The sequence below is a fragment of the Anomalospiza imberbis genome, chromosome 1 (genome assembly GCF_031753505.1).
Source record: "Anomalospiza imberbis isolate Cuckoo-Finch-1a 21T00152 chromosome 1, ASM3175350v1, whole genome shotgun sequence".
Taxonomy (NCBI): domain Eukaryota; kingdom Metazoa; phylum Chordata; class Aves; order Passeriformes; family Viduidae; genus Anomalospiza; species Anomalospiza imberbis.
The window spans coordinates 23736360-23759261 of NC_089681.1; the positions used below are offsets into that span (position 1 = coordinate 23736360).

The following is a 22902-nucleotide window of genomic DNA, read 5'->3' on the forward strand; positions in this document are numbered from 1 at the left end:
CTTCTGTACAGTTTGTAAAAATATAAGAGGTTCATTGTAAGATTTCATCTATTTCTAAGAAGAAAGATACTAGACTGTAAATGTTGTACAAAAATTTAAATGAATTTTTAAAAATAAAGTCCTGAAAGATTTTTTTCACTTTTACACATTTTGTAATAGTATTCCAGCATTAGCCTAAAAGTAAAGTTTTGCCATTGCTTGAAGAAACTTCTTTTTCCTTCTCTGTGCAGCAAGCTGTAGGACTTCCTCAGGGTTGCTGGCGTTCAGCTCTGTCTGGCCAATGGCTTTTATCTTGAAACAAAAGAGGAGACACAACCAACATGAGGCCTTCCAGTAGAGCTGTTTCATTTCAGGGCACTTTCAGCACTAATTCCATGGGTGATTTATTTCTGTATTTATTTCCTGTATGCCCTACCATCCCACCCCTTCAGCCACAACTTTACGTAAGCACCGAGATTCTAAAAGAATTGTGTGACAAAATGAAAACTGGAACTGAAACCACCTTTTCAGAGGTGATTTCAGGGAGGGAAAGGCGCTCTAAAGAAATCTCGGCACCCTGGGTTAACTTACTGCTATCTGCCGCTTGTCTGTCTCGCCTCTTTTGTGGTGGAGATCTGAGGATGAGTCAAGAAAAGTCACTTAGGTAGGTAATGGACTTTTTCCCAGCAAAAGGATACAGGGATTCCAGCAAAAGGATACATGTCAAGTACTCCAAGATGGTGACATCCCAGATGTATTCATAGTAAGAATCCATGGCATCATGACTGAGAGACAAGACAGGTTAACTGACAAGGTCACATATTGTGTTTAAGCATCTATAAACTTTGTTGAAACATTTACCTGTTCTGTTCCTGCAGTGCCTTAAAAGCAGTTTTATAGTCTACTTCTCTGAGGAACTGGCACAAAATAGCTACCTGTAAGGAAAGACTCAGTGATTCTGACAGCCTTAATTCCCCACAGACAAACCATCCACACCCTGCCTTGTTCATTTCACTCCTTTGCTAGACCTAATCTAGACCTTGTTCCCAGGACAAGCAAGTTCTCAGCACCTAAACACAGATCATTCTGACATAACTGTAGCAACAACTACAAGAAAAGGGGATTGACTCAGATCAGAAGGGAGTGACTTGGCTTCCAGGTTTCCAAATGCATTTAAGAGCTTTTAAAGCAGAGCCCAGTACAAACTTTGTTACTTCTTGAAGAGTGACCGACCCCATGGATCAGCAATAGCACCTGCAGTTATGAAAAACAAGGCCAGGTTCCCAACATCACCCCACAAATACCTTCTCTTAAAAAAGTCTGTATTATCAGAGAAAAGTAGGACAAAACACCCCTAGACTACTACTACTTTTTACATTTCCAAGTATGTGTTTATTTATTCATTAATTTTAGTTCTATAACTGTCCTAGAAGCAAAGGTAAAACCTACTCTACTGCAGATTGCATTTCCAAGGGAAGCTGAATTCAGTATTTTTTAAATTTATCCCCTATATAAACATTTATAAGCAAATGTTTTAGTTAATGCCATGTTTCACCTCTTACCTGGGTGTGACAATTGAGTAAAGAGCAACACTTGATCATTCTTTTTATCACCTACAGAAAGGTTAAAAACAAATCACTTTCTGAAATGCTTGCTTTGGAACACAAACTGCCATTTTTATTACTTTTTAAATTCAAGTGACCAGCTATCTACATTCTTCTACCCCCTAGAAACTCCCAGGCTTCAGCACATGCAGTGATGAACTGAGCCTTCATCACTACAGAGATTTCCAGCACAGCAGGAGCCAGATGTTTTCAGCAGCTGGAGCTCAGGTGAGCACTGCTGGTGAGGCAGGGCTGCTGCACTGTCCTGAGCAGGTCTGGCCCCCAGCCCTGCCCAGCATGGTGTGGCTCTGCAGGGATGAGCCAGGGATGGTCACACCACACAGTGATTGTGCTCTGGGCTTTTACATTTACTCTCCACGCCAGTGGGTCCCACAGTGCTTTCCCAGCACACAGCTCTGCAGGCTCTTTGAACTAACAGAAAAGCCTGTGATTCAGCAAAGGAGAAATCTCAGACTTTCTAAGGCTTTCAAGTAACAAGCCAAAAAAGAAAAAGGACTGATGAGGGCATGTATCCCTAAATGCATCAAGATATAACACCTCACATGCTACAGGAATGTGTCTGTGCTGGACAGTTTAGTCTCTACATAGAATCAGGATGCTGACTGAATCCAAAGAGAGATTTTTGCAAATCCCACTTTAGCTCACCTGGTCTGTGTACACATCTGGTGGCACCATCTTATTGAAAAAGTCTGAGCATACAGCTCCTGCCTGCAGGTAATAGTGAAGGGCTGCTGAATACTGATTAGTTGCTGCCAAGGGAAAAAAAAAGCAAAATAAGGTCTCAAAAGTAAATACAGTAGTTATTTAATACTCAGATCAATTGTTTATAGAATTATTCAGATGCATATCTCATAGATGAATTCTACTGGGAAAATGACTCGTGTTTCATTGTTTAAAAAGCATGGACACACAAAGTGGTTACACAGTGGTAGATGGAAAAACTACACAATCAGAGAAACTAGCACCACAGGCAAATTTCTGCCTTTTGGGGATTGCTTTTTATTTTTTCAGGTAGTTGATCTTCAATCCATCAACCTTAGAGTGGAAGTTTGTCTTCAGTGAGCTTAGCACACACAGGGTAGTGAAGGAGTTTAGTGTGAGTGAGAGAACACTCTCATGGCTCAGGCTCAGCGCTACTTCTACTCCCAGTAAGCCCTTCCTGAGCTGGGGGGAAGGCAGCAGCCTCCCGGGGCTCTGTGGCAGGAGCAGCCTGCTTGCCCATGGCTGCTGAAATACAGACCACTGTATTTGCCACTGCTCCAACCACTGTTCTTTCATGTACCAGCTCTGAGACCCCCTACATCAATGTCCTCCTTCTGGGAAACTGCTGCACTTTGTACAGGCAATAAAGACTGGAAAACAGGTTTATAACCCTGAATCACTCTCCCACATGTAACATGACAGCACTGAACATTGGATAAAGACTCCTCCTCTCACCCCAAGAGTAATAAAGCTGTAGTTATTCCTCATTTACAAACCCTTCCTCATGCTTCCTCATTACAAACCCTTGATACTTCCCTATATAAAATACAGATCGTCTCCACTCTGCTCATCTTGTGTTCCACTGAAGCTGATCTCTATTGTAAAATGCAAACCCATTGGGATGAAATTATGATGTTCAACATCAGTTCAGAAGGCTGAATGATTTATTATAACTACGCTATAATACATTAATATACTATATAAAGGAAGATACTAAAACTACATACCTACTTTCTCTAACTACCATATCTGACTCACAACTCGTGACCCTGTTCTCCAGAGTCCAGACAGGTGGATCTGATTGGCCATCAGGCTCAAACAAGTCTCACCAGAAAACAATCAAGCAATCACCCCAGGTAAACAATTCTCCAAACACATTCCACATAGGAAAAACAAGGAGCAGAAATAGAAATTGTTTTCTCTTTCTTTCTCTCTGTGCACCTCTATGAAAAATCCTGAGAGAGAGAGAAATGTGCTTGCCACAGATCTCCACATTTAAAAGCAACCACCATTCACAACTTTCCATTCACTTAAAAAACACTGAAGTGCCATGATTTTGCACAATTACACCACTCAAGGACCAACTGCACTAAAACAGTGATGTTAAGGGTAACTGTCAAAGTTTCCCTTACCCTAAAAGCAAGTCCGCATGACCTATCAGAAGCTCAGGCTAGCTGTGGATTTTGACACCTTCCCAGACAAATCCACCTACACCACTGCATCTGAAGATTTTAACCTCATATATCACTAAAACTTCTTTTCATAAAGGGAAATACAAGGTGGGTTATGTCAAACAAATCTCAGCAAGGTTCCCCTACACACGTTAACCACAGACATTATTTCACTTACCAAAATAAATATCTGCCTGAATAATTAACCAGAAGTGGTTGTTTGCATTGATAGTCAAGGCATAGCTGACCAGCTCTTTTACTGTAATAGCTACAGCTTCAAAGTCCACTGATTGAAGACTAAAGGAAAAAAGAAAGAAAAATAATTCCCAACTTACTGCTTTGGTTTTTTAACCACTAATTTGATTTCCCATCTAGTTGAAGTCCAAAGCACCTTGCATTAAAAGCATAACTCCAGAAAATATTTCATCTTGACTAAGATTACTGTTGTTACAATACAGTAAATCTCACCAAACAAATACAGCCTTCAGAGGCTTGAACAAAAAGCCAGAACTAAACGAGATTCTGAGATCCCACCCCACAGAGCCTCTAAATTTCAGTGGAGAAATACAGTTCAACCCAGCCAGAATAAATCAATACATACCATTTGCCACTTCCTATTTTGGCTATTATTCAAACACACCTCAAAAAAATTAGTGATTTCATACTGAAGTATTATATAGTACACATATAGTGAACATAAGTTCAATAAAGCACACAGATTTAAAAAACCCATTTTTTCTTCTCATCTTTCTTCTTTCCCATATCTCCATCAGGACCATCAAACCAGGAACAAAACTCTCCATGTCTTCAAACCAACCTTCCCAGAGACAGAATGGGGGCAGTGATGCCTTTACATGGAGAAATCACACTAACAGTAACTGGGACCAAACCCATCACATACAGAATTTTGAAAAAAGTGGTTTTTATCATCATCTTACTTGGGGATGGATGAGGGCCAGATAGAAATGTGTTCTGCTGCAATATCATTCACAATATCTTCCTAAGAGAAGAAAGATGGTATAAGAAATCACAAGAAGAAACATTTCAAGAAAGCCAAGACAGACTTTGATGATATATACTAACCCGAACATTATGAAGTTTGACAAACAAGGACAATATTGTAGTAAGAACCAATGGTTCCTGTAGGGGAAAAAAAAAAAATATTCCCATGAACTGACAAAAATCCACTTTCTTCTCTAAGCTTTAAAACTATTTAAGAAGTTATGCACTCATTACAATTTCCTATTGAAATAGGACAATATTTTGTCAAGATATCTGCAACACAAGTATACTGCAAGAATGTTTCTGTAGAAAGTTTTTAATTACTTCAGATTTTCCTGAATAACTCCTTGGATATAAACTTTACTTTTGCTTTATGCATCTTTACATTGTTTCTGTGATTACTACCTAACCTTAAACTTAAACTAGGCTTACTACAACTTTCTATGCATTTACAAACCCAGAAGCTATAAACAATTTCCCTCCTTCTTACTTCTGCTGCTTAGTATGATGCATGTAGCAGCTTCTGTCTCCCTCCAAAAGGAATGCTTTGCTTCGTGACAGCTGCAATAAAATACACTCCCAATGTAAACAGATCTCCATCAGAATTCAGGGTAATTTTTTTACAAGCTATTCCACACTGCTGTATGCCAGGTATAGCAAACTCACACTTTTTTCAGCCATACAAAACACCCATATAACTGTTAGATTTTCTGGAATTTAACACAAAGAGTCCAGAAAAATACTACACCAAAAGGAAGTTTTGGTTGCAAACATATTTTCAGCACCACTGTGACTTACCCGAAGCTTTTTGATGAAGGACAACAATTCACTCCTAAATTAGGGACACAAATACCCATGTAAGTAATCATCCACAAGAATATATGCACACTTCAAAAACAAATCAGCAGAGCAAATTCTTCACCTGCTAAAATACCCCTTCACCTCCAAGTTTACAAATGCAGGGCATGTAAATGAAAATGCTCAACCAGCTCATTCACTTTTAATACAATTACTAGCAAATTTTACACTAAAAACAGGTTAAAGTAAGAGGTATGTTCTTCTATTGAGCTATAAAAGGCATGAAAATCACAGAAGTCAACCACTGACTCTAAAAGGGAAACCAATTGAACTGTACTGCAATTCCCCAAGCCAGGTTTGCAACAATGACCCACACACTTACAGAAGAGGGCACACATTGATCATTTATAATGTCCTTCAGTTTCCTTGTAATGAACATCAGAAATTCTCACCATAAGACAATCCTTACTGGCACAGTTTTCACTACTTCTTTTCCATAATAACAACAGGGTCACTGCCCTTTACTTGCCCTTTTTGTTTGGATCAGAGGGGTCAGGAAAGGTTCAGTAACCTGGAATACACTTGTACTCCTTTTTCTTGCCAGAGTACACAACTGGAAGATACAGCACGTCTGTACCCTCTTACACCTACCCCACAGCAGTGTTAGCAAATGCAGCTGGCCTTTAGCACACGTTGAACTGATTAGCTCAAGGAAGGCAAAGACACACACAGAGGTTTGACAGAGGCACCCTTCCCATGGCTTTAATGTGGGAAGCTGTTCAATACAGTCACACAAGCCAAACTGTGTCATATTAGACAAGTTATATTTAGGCTTAGACTTCAGAACAGGCCAAGAACACTGGACAAATCAGAGAGTCAGTCCTGAATCAGTCATTTGAGGCTAAAGCTGCCAAGATGTCTGACAGAGAAACTGTTGACCAGAGTAATTTGATTTTCTTACTCTTTGCAGACTTTAGCTGAATTAGAATTTCATTTCAAGACAGAGTTTAGCTTTAGACTCGGAGACAAAGCTAAGTATAGATACCCATGCTGTGAGCTATGTGCTTGATACAGCTATAAAAGCATAAAACTGATACAGAATAATTCTATTTGCTGCAAAGCAGACAGCTTCAGCCCATCAGCTCAACTGTCCTCTAGATGCCATTGACTCTACTGGAAGATCTGCACTGGTTGTAATGGGAGCACAGCCATATATGTTTCAGTTTCTGCATGGAGAGCTGCCCACCACACCCTCCTCTTCTGCCTCTGAAAAGGAAAGTCAGCACATCCCTACTAATACCCAACTCTCACAGTGAACAGGATTTTTACTCAGATCTTTAGCTGTTGCCATCAGTCTGATAGTGAAATCCAAACAATTTTTGACGAGAACATGGGATCAAACTAACTATTCAAGCCATCTTTAAAAATAATTTTAGAAAACATACCTGTACATAATACCCAGTGTAGACTCCCTGTGTTTTATCAAACTCACTCTTCCATCATTGCCACGTTTGTGCTGGTTGGATACACTGCAGATTTGCACAACGACTTCCCAGAGATCTTTAGCTGTGCGTCTACTTTCTTTGGGACCTGGCAGTTCCTTGCACGTAGCAGCCAGCAACTGGCCCAGCTAGGCAATGGAACAGAAAAAATACAGGAACTAAGGCTTTTCTGCATATCATCTACAGCAAAAGAATTACTGGTATTTAAAATGGCTTAAGCAAATGATTTTAAATTATGATCTACAAAGCAATATGACTAAATTTTGCAGCAGAGAACAGTGATGACAAAGCTGGAAAACAGGAATTAAACAGAGCATTTTCCCATTTATTAGCTTCCTTGGTGTGTATTTCATTAGTACAAGCTCCAGAAAACAAACTTACATATTACATAAAACCTAACCCCCATAAAATACCATTTTATAAAGACTGGCTCTTTAGAACTCACTTAACTTCCATACAGTAATTAATCTTAACTGAAACTGGCACAATGTTATACAAAAAATCTGAACCTCAGAACAGAAATTAGGAAGTATCATAGGTAAGCAGAGCAGGGTAAAAATGAACCTGTCCTGTAATACGACCTGCCTTCTGCTCTATGGCCTAGGTGAGAACTAGAAATAGTGCTGTGAAACAACTTTGAAAACAAAGTTTCAAAGAAGGCAGGGCTTCAATGTCTCCAAAAATTCAACACTGGTGATGGATAAAAGAACAGAACTCTTACAGTGCATTTGGAACACAAGTATCTGAGGAAGAGACAAGAAGCCAGACTTGAAAACAGAGATCTGCACACCTTTCATACTTCCAACATAAATCTAGGCTGAATTCCAGCTGAGAGTCCTTTAGGGAAGTGCTACAGTGTTTCAATCATGGATCATAAACACACACACCTGATGGACCCAACCTTAGCTGGCAGCTGACAAGGGCCAAGATTTCACGTGTTCCTGCAGCACAGCTTCCATGTTTTTTGTCAAGGGCTAAACATTAGGCTTGTTGCTTAGCCCTACTATGTTCTGCTGCATACTTAATTCATTACAGCCACAAAGCCCCACACTCTTGAGCAGAAGGGTACTTGCTTTGAAAAGTACAAAATACTTCAACAAAAAAGTCAATTACAGTCTGAGAAAGTTTTGAGACTGAGCACTTGTTACCTTCACATAAGGATTAGTTTGAACCAGAGGTAATGGAACTTGCATGGTTAAATACTCGTTCTCACACCAGTTTAACAGGAAGGCAACACATTCTTCAGCTATAACTTGTCGAAGAGGAATATCTAAAAGGAAAGGGATTCTTTATTTAACTTTTTTTTGAGAAAATAGTGTTGTAAAATGGTGTTGCATGAAAAGAAGCAAATCCCATTGTCTCTAATCAGCTGTTTTTGTTCAACAGCTATCACAGTAAAATACAATGCTTAACCCAACGAGAGACCTCACCTCTGGAAATCAGAAGCAACAAGAGTTTTACCTAATCTCAACAGTACAATGTTACTCTGTCATTGTCAAACCAGGAGAAAGCTTTAACAACTAGCAAAACCCTTCAGACAGAAGTGCAGAGATGTTTATCCTGTTCAATCCTGTAAGTGGCATTGAACAGAAACTGTCAATGAGGTAGGCATCATGCTCACTTCCAACTTCTAAAAACAAATGAAACTTCTGAAGACTTACTAAAACCAGTGTCAAAGTCACTGTTGTTTTTCCACTTACACACCTAGGTGATTAATCTGCAATAGAAAGTTATTTTATTTTGCTGTGGATTTTTCCCCTTCTCTCAAGGTTTGTGCTTTACTGCATCCTCAGAAAGACAGTAATGTACTTACCAGGTACTCTCATTTCCAAATAGCCTCGGACTCTGCTAATAAGATCAGAAGGAGGACGCTCTCCAGAAGCACCAGGTCCAGCTTCGTGAGTGTAAATGTCTAAAAGGAGCATTTCATTCAGCATGACCTGACGGAGCTTTGGAGAAAACTCTGTCACAAGCTCCAAGCAAGCAGCAAAAAGCTGCTTCGCATGGACAAAATCCTGCAATAAAAATCATATGCATTAATGATTCCTAACAAACTCATAAGGGGAAATACTACAAGCTAAAGTGCATTCAACTCTATCTTGGCTGATCCAGCCTTGGCATTCATTAGCATCAGCATTGCTCAAGCATCTCACAGTGTCTACTTATGAGTCCTCTGGACGTGCTGTTAATCTTAAGAGTTCCAGATCTTTTGAAAACAAACAAGGAGTTTAAGCAAAAACATGCTAGAACCAACTACTGGTATGCTTGGTACAATTTTGTTTTAGCTGCAGTTCAGCAAATTTGTCAATTACAAGGAAAATAGAACAGCATTCCAATAAATTCCTTATGTAAAACACTTATTCAAAAGAACAGCACTTCCTATCAGTAAATCAAATCACCACTGGATGTAGATGACACATGATCTAGAACAACATAATCAAAACTTAGTATGAATGAAATTATCTCCAGGCCCAACTCACTAGAAAGCCATTACCTTTGCTTTGCTGATGGAACTCTGAGAGACAGAAATACTTATCCATAACACAACATATAGAGCTTGTTACAACACCTCCCTCACCACCCAATTTTTTAGATCTTTTTCTAAAAAAGGACCTTCCAAATTTTCCATTTCATTAAGATTCAATGAAATTTGGACCAATCTGAAAGTTGGTCCAAACCAACCAGTAAGCTCAGATGGCTTGCTCACCTTAATGGCACAGCAGTGTAATCCCTTGGCCATCAGGATGTAGACCAAATCCCTAGTCAGACTGTCTTTGATTCCTAAAATAACACTGCCGTAAACATTTGGTACTTCCCACTGGGAGAGAAATGCATAGGATATTTGCACAGAAATAAGTTTTAGAATCACTGCTTAAAACAACATAAACAAACCCCAAATATTGAAAATGACTGCCAATTCCCATCTTTACATCTAATCACAAGTAATGTACGGCTCATTTAGAAATACAATAAAAATGCCCTAGTACCCATTGTTCACACTCTGAATATACAATAATTAAGGGGAGGGACAACAACAACAACAAAAAAGACAAGGAATCTTTATTTAAACAAAGTCTTCCTCTCTCTTGCTCCAACCTTCTAATGACAGAAATTTAAGCTAAAACAATATTGCTATCTAGTCAGAACACTAAAAGCACAAGCTACGAAAACATCTTTTCTCGTAAGGTAAGCTTGTGATACAGCCAGTAATTCCTTAAAACAAAGGTTACAGGTTTTATTGTAATACTCTTCACATAGAATGTGAGTTTAGATATGTATTATCATTCTTATTAAACCACCACTATGCAGAGAGGGAAAAGATAAGTTACCCTGAGGATCTATAAGAAAACGTATGTTGTTCACTGCAGTATGATACCTAACTAGTCCTTGAATTATAGTCTCTTGTGAGCACATGAACTAAGTTACCTTATTAGAAATTGTCCAGAATTGGCGTTCTGAGGTCATACCATGCAACTCGATTAAGATCTGGCGAATCCTCCAAGGATCCACTGACAGTATGAGCTGATGTTCAAGCTGGCCAATATTGACACTAGCTGAAGCTAGAAGAAAAGCAACCACATCTCCAGCAAATTCTTCTCAATGTAGATACTTCCAATTCTTTAGCATATAACACTTCAATCAGAACGTAGTAAGAACAGCAGATACATCATGCTTCCACAGGTCCAGCCATCCTTTTGTGCCCTTCGACGAACACCTTGTGCTACCTTCAGCCCGACCTAAAGGGCTGCTTTCAAGTCCCCTTCCTCACTCCAGCAGCTCTGAGTTCTCTTGCTATAGCAAAGCAATAGATTCAAGATCTGCATTAAAAGTGTGTTCCTATACTGCTCTAGTGAAAATACACATTGTCTTAACTAGCTTAAGTTACTGCAAGACTCCATTAGAGCTGAAAAGGCAAGGTCTTTCTAGCCCCAGCCACCATCTGGCACCTCTTGTTAGCTTTGACTTGTGCAGCTGCACAGCCAGCCAGCTGTATTGGGAAATTAACTGGTTGAAAAGATGTATGTTTTACTTTGGTAGGTTAAAAATTTCATTCAGATGGCACTCCTGGTCCAGCTTACCACAGAGTCACATCATCATTAATGTATCTAAGTCCAGAGGCAGGGTTCCCTTTCTGGGAACAGCTGCCACAGCCACATTTGCTCAAACAATGCCATACTCTCACTCTGTCACCTAGGACACATTCATTTGAGCATATCTATTACACTCATTTGAGATACAAGCAAGTAACAGTCACCTTCTTGAACAAGCAGGACATGCACCAACTAACAACAGGAAGTACTCTCTCTAAAAACATTCTAAACTTTTTTGAGAACAGACCTGCCCTTCGTAACCTCAAGGTTTTCATCATGGAAACAGGGCACTGTCTGCTCATAAGTTAATGAAAATGCTGCGAAAATTACCTGGGATATCATAAAAAGAAGTCACAGGTTTTGTGCACAGATTGATTCGAGGAGATCTCTTCCGCATTTGGTCAATGAGCAGCTTCCGTTCATCATCTTTCAGCAGTTTTATGAAAAGCTCATGAGATGAAATCATGAAGACAAACTGAAGATCTTCCATGCCCAAACATAAGTTTCTAAACAAATAAAAATGTTAGTACATAAGCAGGTAAAAAGTGAAAAAGTTCTTATTTTTCTAGTTATAAGTTCTTGAAATATTTATTGTGCTGTATTACATTGCTTACAAAGTGCAACTTCATGTTATTGTAATATGGGCACATACTTGAGAAATGCTGCCATTCTTCTCTTCAATTCTTCAGAAGCACTTTCCAAGTTTATTGACCCTGAACAAACCTGGAAAAGAAAGCAGAAAATAACTAAGCAGTCCCCTTGCACATTTATAACATTTAGTTACAGCCAGTGTTACTGACTAGCTTTTAGTCTCACAAGTAGTAACAGCCAGTAAACCTTTATCTCAAGTGAGGCAACAAAGTTATAGAATCACAGAATGGTTTGGTTTGGAAGAGACCCTAAAGATCATTCAGTTCTAAAAGCCCTGCCACGGGCAGGGACACCTTTCACTAGACCAGGTTGCTCAAAGCCCCATGCAGCCTAGATTTGGACACTTCCAGGGATGAGGCATCCGCAGGTTCTCTGGGCAACCTGTTCAAGTGCCTCACCACCTTCACTGTAAAGGATTTCTTCCTAATATTTAATCTGCCACTTTCAGTTTGAATTTATTACCCTTGTCCTGTCCCACAACAAAATGCAAAAATCCCTCTCCAGTTTTCTTCTAGTCCCCTTTAGGTACCTGAAGGTGCTCCAAGATCCCCTTGGAGCCTTTGCTTCTCCAGGCTGAACAACTCCCACTCTTTTGGCCTGTCATTTTTATTTTGTAGAGCAATTTTAGAATCTGCTTAAGTGCTGTTGGGTGGGAACCAAATGCAGCATTGCTGGGTGGTTACCCTAATTCATGTAGAATCAAACCAGTATTTCTGTTTTGCTCTGTGTAACCCTGCCATGACTCGGTTACTCTAACTGCAGAGATGAGACCATCTCTCAAGGGCTTCTTGTAAGCCAAAGGAAGTAAGATAAGATTTGACTGACAAAGCTTGATAAAGAAATCTCAGTACAACTGTGTGAAATAAGACTGCCGCTAAAGTAAACCTGATAAAAGCTATTGCCATCACATATGGATCAGTTTCCTGCAAACTGTACATAAGATAGGATGTTTCAGACAAAATCCACATTCCTTTTTCCTGTTCCTCTAGTATACAGAAGCACTGACACCGAGTGCCACACAAGAGATTATTTAGCACATAAGTTTAAAAATGAAGTATTTCTAAGTGCAAAATAAGATTCACTAGGACTTGTTTTTTTTTTTAACCAGCAGTTGAAAAATAACTATATAGTTGAATTTGTCAGCTTGCAATACTTTTTTTTAGAAGTATGTTTCAGTCCCAATATGAGCAGTTGACGTAAGCTTTTACTTCTTCTGCAGTAGAGAGTACCATCAGTTAATTTTTGCCACATGCTTGAAGAGACAAGCAAAAGAGCTAGGCTCAAATTAATAAAAGACATTCAAGTAACAGCAAAGCAAAAAAAGGATTAAGTTTAATTTAAGAAATAACAGTTTCCTAAAAAGCTTCACTAAAGGTAACAGTGTAGGTCTCACACATAACCGTAACTCAGGATCACTTTTCCACATGCTAACTTCTACAACAAAGCTGGTAAGAGAAAAGTGGTCCTCTTCCACAAGTACTTTTCTACTCATTCTGTCTTGGAGAATTTGATTCTTTGCTCCACTAGAACAAGTATTCAGCAATATCTCTATATAATTTAACAATGTCAGGAATAGCAGCGACTTCAAATACAAGCTGAAGCAACAGCTCACCACTGGATCCTCCTTGACAGATGGAAACAGAGCTATGAACAACAAATGCAGAACTGAACACTGAGTGGAGCTCTACTAACTGCAAACAAGTTGAAAAATGTTTGAGAAGTTACCTCTCTCTGCTTCAGAAATTTGAGCATCATTTGCAATAATAACAGTTATGCGGAGAAAGAAATCTAATCACTAAATACCATTTTCACTTGCAATTCTAGATTAATGTTTTACCTCAAGAAGGAAGTCTATTTTCTCTTTGCTGGGTTTCAGGAACAGTTGACAAAACTGAATATCAATTATTCGACCTTGTAATATATCGCAGACAGTGTTGCACACGCAGACTTTGAAACAGACTTCATCCAGAGCATCATTCCTGCATGAACACAAAACTGAAGATCACAGGACAGCTCTGACAAATGAAGAGTGGTATCACAGCAGGTGGAAAAAACATCTTAAAAAAAAATCAGTCAAGTGATAAAATCAACTGTTAATGTTCAGTACATTTTTTCCATATATGGCCACAGTGAGATACAATCGAGGAGCTGTGGTGTGATGTAAAATGTAGCTTAGGCTATTGCTAACAGAAACGAAGGCTAAAGTTTCTTGGATGTAAGTAGTTTGTTGTTAAAAGATTTTACATACTTTCCACGAAGAACATAACTAATGAAAACTGCTCTTCATCATCACTGAACATTGATCATTATTTAATGTCTCACCCTTGCTGAGCTTTTTGGAAGAGCTCTCTCAGCACTGACTGTCTGAACTGTTCAGGTAAACTGAGGGTTAGGTTATCTTCAAGGAATATCTTCACTAAGTCCTGTAACAAAAAACAGTTGGAATAGACAATGCATAATGCAAAAGAACTAGACAGAAAATTATTTTATCTAGTAAAAATGAGGAAACTAAGAGAAACAGCTCTCATCCATATTTAATACTAAAATTCACTGAGTAATCAAAAAGAAATCAAGTAAAAAAAGAAGATCTTTATCATCAGAAAAATCAAAGAAAAAACCAAAAAACCACAAAACAAACTTGCACATCTAAGTAGCAACCGTCCCTGAAAGCCAAAGAACTCAACTCTACCTGAAAAGCACTTATCTCAGCTGGCAGGAATTATTTACCATTGTATGGAATCCAAGATATTTTAATCTAATGTGTACCTGATTATGTTATATTCCTAAACACACAGGATTTAAAACAGTATGTTAATGGTTAAATTGTCATTTAAAATTTCTTAAAATCCGTACCAGTTCAAATGGAATCCTCCACACAGAATGCTAAAATCCCCCCTCAAATACACATGGCTTTGTTTAGGCATTCTACCTGGTATTTGCCAGATTTCATACAGCTGTGGATTTTACTGTATGGAGTTGCCTGTTGAGATGCATCATCAGAAGATGAAGTAAGAACTTCACAAGCTTGACAATACCCAGCTAACCGTTCTTCATCTATGGTAAAATGAAGTGATGATGAGCCATTCTGAAAAGTAAGAGTTATATCAGATCTTAGTGGCCAAAGTATTATGAAATATATGCTTAATTCAGAAACAAAGACTCACAATTTCCCCAAATAACAGCAAAAGAACAAAAGAATGTACATTTAAACAATTAATTTAAATAAAAACTGGAGTCCTGCAGTTTTAGAAATATGAATATGAAGCTAAATAAAAAAGGAAGCATACTGTACTTATAAATTAAGATGAACTTTTTAAAAAGGAACACAGATGTACTTTTTAAAAAGGTACGTAAACGGTACATATTTTTATGTATGTACTTTTTAAAAAGAACATAGGCAATTTCCAAGGGAAAATCAGATTAAAAAAAATAGGAAGTGCTGTATGGTTACCTTCCTCAAAAACACGTCATCACCACGGACACAGGATGTACTGTTCAGTTGAGTTACTATTAGTACTGGAGATGCTATTTCTGCATTTTTTGCATCAATACAATTTGTGTAAAAGACTATCCATTACAAATGTAGAACAAAGCAGCAATGCACTGCAACCAATTAATACCATTTCAAACCAGGCACAATGTGAAAAAAAATTACTGTCAAAACTTCAGGAAGTTTCTTTAAAAACTCTGTGTACCATTAAGAGTTATTAAACTACTAAAGAAGCAAGCAATAATTTTGACAAGGGTTTTTTTTTACAGAAGAGATGAATTTACATGCTAAAAGAACACTTGTTACCTTTGCAATCAACTCCTTTGTTTTGAAAAACTTCTCCTTAGCCTTTTCATGAACAGCTGCATTTGTAGATCCTTGTTGGAAATAGATTGCACCCAAATCATAGCAAACCTGCAAACAGCACTGATATCAACACATGGTCTTGGACATCATGTTTTAAGTCAAGATTAAGTATTTAAGCTCAAATGTTCCACGTACTTTAAACTATTCCTACTTTTCTAATTTACCAACATACATTGCACACCTTACCCCACACATTTCAATTGCTTCCTCTTTAACTGCAATCTCAATCTGAGTAATTCAGCACAAGCCTTACAAAATTAAAGAATGATTTTCCCATAATCATAGCAAACAATGCAATAAGCTCTCCTTGTCAAAAAATGGGTTATTTCAGGGAAATGAGAAGGCAAAAGTGAGAGGTCAGTGGAAAGCAACAATAGTTACAATGATTTTAAAAAGTTCTACTAATGTAAAAATGAAGCCACTATTACTTCACTGCATTAAAAAAACAAAACAAAAAAACAAAACAAAAACAAACAAACAAACAAAACCAAAAAAAAACAAACCCAAAACAACACAGGGAACATTAACAGAAAAAAACTGTGATTCACCTCGAAATTATTAAACACTTTTTCTAAAGAAGCAGATATAAACTGAAAGCTTTAATACAAAATGTACAAGTTACCTGGCACTGGATCTCCTCTGCACTGATTTTCAGTCCAGCTGTAGAACTTTCTGTTTCTCCATTCACCATACCAGGTTCCATGGCCAATAAGTCCAGAGTTCTTATAGTATGGACATAAAGATCTTTGTTTAATTTAAGTGCTGCTTCTAGGACCAGGATGGAATCAGCAGCCTGCTCCTTCAACTGTAATAGTTCAAATACATTAAAAGAATTAACCTCTTGGTCTTGAGTTTAACTCCGGGTTTAAGTTAATGCTACAATTTTAACTGTTCAGTATAGGGATGGTTTTTAAAAAAGACATTACGCAACTGCTCTATGTCATGTAGGCTTTTGCATTTCTTCTACAATAAAAGAATTCGTATTTACATTTAAATTCGAGAAAAATATGAAGGGAAAAAGAGTCTCACCACTTTCAAAATATTTTCAGTTAGTTCCTTTTCTTGCTGAATATGATTCATACTGCAAGTTAGACACAAGAAGTCAAGAGTTCAGTTTTAAGGTAGATCTGCACATTATTTCATGTTCTAGATCACAATAATTCATTCATGCTTGGTTTTGCTTAACTACATTTTGAACATCATTATGCAGGACCACCGACTGCTCTTATCTATCTATATCTGAAACGCAGAACTATATAACGAAAAGATAGTTTTGTATGAGAATGTGGTTCAGTAAACAAAAAGTTGCAAAGTTATCATTGCCTTTTTTAAGATCAGATTGCTAATAGCAATTCAATAGCAAAACAATAATAAAGAAAGCTTCCACAGCCTCAAGTCTCATGAAGCTTCAACATTTAAATGTTCTCAAACATGTCAGGGGTAGAAGCATGTTCACATGTTTATGTAAAAATTAAAAGTATTTTTCAATTATTTTCCCACATAGATTTTTTAAAATTCAGGATCAGACTCTGATACATACAGGACAATATAAGATCTATAGTTAAAATAAGGAGGAGGAAGAGGAGTATGTTTAATCAACATATTTAACAGACTCTCTTAAACAAGTATGGTCTAATGATTAGCACAAAAATCACATTAAACATATGAAAAGCACCATTTAGATACTTCCAACTTTCAGAGAAATCTGTAACATAAAAGTCACAGACAAGTTGTTACTAAAGCCTCACAGATTCTAGAAGGCAAAATGCAAAATTGATTTTAAATTAAAAATTATTGCCTAATGAAGCAAATGAAAATACTTATTTCTAAGGTTATCATACACAATGCCTCAAACAAGTGTAATAAACCAAACATATTAAGCAAGCTACTGTAAGTTAGGGATCCAAAAGAATGCAAGAAATGAATCCCATCTAAACTAGAGCATAAGCATTCTGCCAAGGCAAATTGTCATCTCTCTTCCTCTCATGAGTTTTCATGCCATGTCAAAGTCACAGAGATTATAACACTGACAGAGTGGAACAACAGACAAGTGTATGTATCAAGTGTGTCTGACAGGAAAGTGAGAATATACTTGAAATAAATCCAAGTTTTCCATGTCACAGATAGATGTTTTAAGAAACTGTAAGTTATTAATCTGATTTAATCCACTTAGAAGTTACATTCCTGATTATAAAATACCTATGACATTCAAATTAATTATATCTGTAACTTACACATTTAACTGAGGTGGACCAGGTTTCACTTGCTTTACAGGAAAACTACTTTGAACGATGGTTCTTATGGCCCTACACAGGGGAAAAAAATTAAGCAAAGAATAGTATTAGCCTCAGAAGTGTAATAAGCAGATCACATTGATAATAGCAGTTTACCATTTCAGAAACATTATACCATTAGAATACATCCTTTACTCAAGAGCACATCTAGCAGCTAAGAAACACTCTTATGTCCATAAAAAGCTGAAAGACCAAGATTTTATATTTATAAGGAGAGAGTTCAAACCACTATCTTGACTATTTTTTTAGGGAAGAAAACCAACTCTAGAATAGCTCTTCAGACTCAGCTCCTTCACTGTAACCTAGCAACAGATCACAATACTTTCTCCTTCTACGTACAATTATACAGACAGAAGAAAACACTGCTTTGTTGTATAATGATATTACTGCTGTGTAGGAGTTTACCATCTGTTGTAGAGTAGTATTGCCATTGCAGTGGTTGGGGGTAAGCTGGACAGATCTACATCCACATGTTTAGTTCCCGGGGGAACTTTGCTGATACACAGAAGTTCATTCAATAGCATGTTCAATACAGGAACAGACAAGCTATTAAAAAATAAAAGACAGAATCAGATACTTCCTAGAGTAAATCTACTTATGGAATGTTAAACAATGTACACTACTATTCAGTACTGGTTACTGAATACTGTTAAGTACTATTCAGTACTTAACATCACATGGATGTTTTTCAGCATTTGAGATCAGGTATGTAAAGCAGTTACCAGTATTAGCTGCATAAATTAAGCCCAAGAGGATGGGCCCAAGTTCACCTGCCCTGACAGCTGAATTACTACTCTGCACCAATGCATTACCCACTGAGGTACCGTACCAGAATAATCCAGTCACCTGTAACAGCACGACCTAGCTAAATAAGAAGTTCTTTCAAAGCAGCCCCAGATCATACTCCCTGAAGGTAAGCAACCCCATTTCCATCACAAATGAAATTTCACTCACATAAAGTGAAGTTAAGCCTAGGAACTTTATGAATAGCGTTAAGTACAACATACATTAGGTGGGACAGAGCTCTCTTTAATAAAATGACAAGACATGCAGGCTGGACTGCACTGCTCCAAGCTTTTGTGGTATAATTTAACAACTAAAATACTATTATTAATTTAGACATTATTTGAAATTAGATCAGCTACTGCCAAAAGTACCTTTGACCTTATGAAAAATTTGCATTCTTTGCAACAAGTATTGAAAATAACCAGTGAAACTACACTTTTCGCAGCTAAAGCCAGGATTTCTGTTTAACAAATTTTAGGTCCTATGTTCTATCAGAAGCATTCTACAAGCAGTGGCTAAGGGAACTGGTGTTTAGCCAGAAGAAAAGAAGGCTCAGAGAGGACCTTATTGCTGTCTACAACTCCCCAAAAGGAGGCTGTAGCAACTGGGCGGTCACTCTTCTCCCAGGCAAGTGACAGGATGAAAGCAAATGGCCTCAAGTTGTGCCAGGGGAGGTTTAGATTGAATTTTAGGAAAGATTTTTCACCAAGTGGGTGGTCAGCCATTGGAACAGGCTGTCCAGGGAAGTGGTTGAGTCACCATCATACCCTGAAGGTATTTAAATTATAGGCAGATGTGGCACTTAGGGACACAGCTTAGTGGTAGGCTTGCCAGTGTCAAATTAACAGTTGGCCTCAATATCTTAAATCTCCTTTCCAGCCTAAATGATTCTACAATTCCATGCAAGTTAGAACTAGGTAAATTATTGCCTCCTTAAATTTTACATTAAATTACAGAAAAAGGGGGCAAGAGACCTGTGTGAATGAGTAAGGAACTTCTGCCATTACTTAAGTGTAAACAAGAATCACTTGACACAATCCTGTGCCTTGTGTTCTGGGATGATCCTGCTGGAGTAGGGAGGTTGGATCAGGCGACCCACTGTGGTTCTTTCCAACCACACCCATCCTGTGATTCTGTGAAGTGCAGCTCCCTAATGTGCATACCACTGCCAAACTGAATTAGTTCTTGACTGTTCTAGCTCATCAGACCATTTTTCAGCTGAAATTTCCAAAGGAAAGATGCAAAGCTGGGGCTTGTCTATTTCAACCACAGTCATTTCAGTGACCTAGTTCACAGATACATGGACTTACTAACATCAACAAAACTGGAACAAGACCAGCAATTTCAAGCATGTCAGAATGAGGAAAGTTACGCTAGTTTTGTCACTGAAGAAAACATAACCTCAAATTCATCTTTATGAAGCTTACATGTACATATCTTAATGTCTAAGACATGCTGTTTTTCTTCTCTAAATACTGTTTATTTGTTCAGACACACTGGCTGTATCAAAACCAATTCCTAACTCACAGCTAAAATAAAACTTGATTTCAATTATCAAACCCAAAAGGAAGCAAGACAGATTTCCATTTTTTAAAAAATAAATATCTCAAGCCATTTCAATTTAGTAAACTTAGCATGAAGATGTACAGACTATACCTTTTTTCTAACACATCCAGATCCCACTTCAGATGAGCAGCAACTTTGAGAGCAAGAAGTTTTAGAATGCGGTTTCTTTTGTTATCAGGTGGTGGCTGGACTTGGTTCTGTTCATTCACTGATGGTTTTGAAGCTTGTTCCAAGAACTGAACAATCAACTGTACAGGTGGTGGGTCTGCAAAAAAACACAGCCACTCCTCAAATTCTTTATAAGCCCAGAATTTTTTTTTCCCAGCTATGAATACGGTTCTTTTATCCTTGGTGTTTATAGTGCCGACATTGTTACCTGGTAGATTCTCATTCCAAATGGTGTCCTGCATGTGCTGACTCAAATCAGACTATCAACATATCTTTGCTTAACATTAAAAATCACTTGACCATGGTAACCACACTCTCACATTTAAATTTATTTTCATTATTTTGTATTAATTATGTTTTGCTGCTTGCATCTACTGAAAATAAATGCTGCCTAATGAAATCACAAGTGAACTGTTGTAAAAATGATGTATCTACTGTAATTCTCCTCTGCATGTAAAATATATTTACAAGCAATTGCTGTTACTTCTGAATACATTTAGAACATACTTTCAGATTGGTTAAAAAACAACATCAAAAAAGCACCCAATCTCTTCCTTACAGTAAGATAGCCAATACCTTTGAGCTCTTTTGAAAAAAAGAGGCCAAACTGTAACTATTACACACTCACTGACCTTTGTGAAACATAAAGCAAGTATTACCTATTTACTTAATTCATTACAAAACAGAGTATAAAATCTAAGCATAAGATCTAATATAGATTATGCTTAAATTGACTTTTTGTTGAGGCAACACTGGCCCAGGTTTCCCTGTTTCTTTCACCTCCTTGCAGAATTTGGGTACTGAAAAAGATGACTACCACTTATGACTGTCAAAAGATCAGGTAATTTTAAATATGGCCACTTTCTTATAATACATCAGATGAGATTTCTATTGATTCCAGGTCCAGAGAGCAATTTCAGCAATGAACCTTTCGGAGGACTTCACTTCCTGCCACTAACAGGACTCCAGTGGGAGAAAACCAGCTGCCAACTGCAATGATGTGCAGGAGCAGCACTTCCCACCGAACAAACAAACTACAACGCTTCCGCACACAACAGTCTCATACACGAAAGGAAAAGCGATCTACCAGAAAAGAAAGACAGAGAAATGAAGTTATTAGATAGGAAAGATAAAGTGAAATGGGAAAATACGCGTTATTGCCGGCGGTGAAAGCCGCCTCACAGCCCCGGGCAGTGCCCGGCTCCCTCTGCCCCCCGCTCCCCAGCACCGCAGCAGAGACCCCGCACTGCCGCCTCACAGCCCCGGGCAGTGCCCGGCTCCCTCTGCCCCCCGCTCCCCAGCACCGCAGCAGAGACCCCGCACTGCCGCCTCACAGCCCCGGGCAGTGCCCGGCTCCCTCTGCCCCCCGCTCCCCAGCACCGCAGCAGAGACCCCGCACTGCCGCCTCACAGCCCCGGGCAGTGCCCGGCTCCCTCTGCCCCCCGCTCCCCAGCACCGCAGCAGAGACCCCGCACTGCCGCCTCACAGCCCCGGGCAGTGCCCGGCTCCCTCTGCCCCCCGCTCCCCAGCACTGCAGCAGAGACCCCGCACTGCCGCCTCACAGCCCCCGGAGCGATCCTGCCCCAGGAGGGGCCGGGGAGCGGGGCCGGGCCGAACCCGAGGGCGCGGGGAGGCGGCGGCCAGCAGGGCACGCACCAGGAGAGGGCTTCTGCAGGTGCTGCTCCAGCAGCGCCTCCTCCAGCACGAACTCGAACCACGACGTCTGCGGCGGCGTGCATGGCCGGCTGGAGGTGGCGGCTTCCCGGTCCGCCGCCTCCGCGCTCATGTCGGCCGCCGGCAGGGAGCCCCCCACGAACCCCCCGGCCCCGCAGCCACCGACGGCCGCACAAGATGGCCGCCGGCCGCGCCCCCTCGGAGGCGGCCCGCGCAGGGCCCCGCCCGCCGCGGCGCGGGGGCGCGGCGCCCGTGGGGCGGCCGGGCGGAGCGGCCCTGTCGGCAGAGCAGCCCGGCTCCCTAATGGAATCGGTGGTTTTCTTTCCCAAGTTACTAGTTCGGTGCATGTCCCCTGCCACCCCCCGCAGCTGTCCCTCTGCCTTTGCGTCCGCTGCGGTCCTGTCCCCTCTGTGCTGCCTGTGAGCACTCAGGCCGATAAATGGCTCACCCTCCATGCTCCTGCCCCTGCACACCCTAATGCCTCATGAAAGGGTAAAGAAATGAGGACTTTGATCCATAGAGGCAGATTTAAATCATGGAATCACAGAACGTTAAGGAGTTGGAACGGACCTTAAGGATCATCTAGTCCCAACCTCTCCTGCCATGGACAGACACATCCCACCCGACCAGCTGCTTAGAGCCCCATCCAGCCTGGCCTTGAACGCTTCAGGACTGGGACATCCTCAACCTGCCTGGGCAACCTGTTCCAGTGTTTCACCACCCTCGCAGCTGATAGGAAAGATGGGTGCTAATGTCT

General features: G+C 39.5%; 1 protein-coding gene across 2 annotated transcripts; it reads right to left on the bottom strand.

Moving 5' to 3' along the window:
* Nucleotides 1-81: 81 nt before the first annotated feature.
* On the bottom strand, nucleotides 82-22337 carry INTS8 (integrator complex subunit 8). 2 transcript variants are annotated; one of them, XR_010997300.1, is made up of 28 exons: nucleotides 22128-22337; nucleotides 20394-20568; nucleotides 18357-18497; nucleotides 17892-17963; nucleotides 16687-16738; nucleotides 16280-16462; nucleotides 15598-15705; nucleotides 14731-14886; nucleotides 14124-14224; nucleotides 13639-13780; nucleotides 11803-11873; nucleotides 11481-11656; nucleotides 10486-10619; nucleotides 9767-9877; nucleotides 8873-9074; nucleotides 8208-8329; nucleotides 7003-7187; nucleotides 5558-5591; nucleotides 5250-5320; nucleotides 4841-4897; nucleotides 4696-4757; nucleotides 3936-4054; nucleotides 2250-2353; nucleotides 1542-1592; nucleotides 841-914; nucleotides 700-764; nucleotides 571-614; nucleotides 82-291 (listed from the first exon to the last, which is right to left on the bottom strand). XR_010997300.1 is itself a non-coding variant. In XM_068184676.1 (27 exons), the coding sequence occupies exons 1-27, from the start codon at nucleotides 22255-22257 to the stop codon at nucleotides 175-177; spliced, it is 2988 nt and encodes a 995-aa protein (XP_068040777.1). In that variant the 5' UTR covers nucleotides 22258-22337; the 3' UTR covers nucleotides 82-174. The 2 variants fall into 2 exon arrangements, 1 of the variants encoding a protein (XP_068040777.1); XM_068184676.1 differs by lacking the exon at nucleotides 5250-5320.
* Nucleotides 22338-22902: the final 565 nt, after the last annotated feature.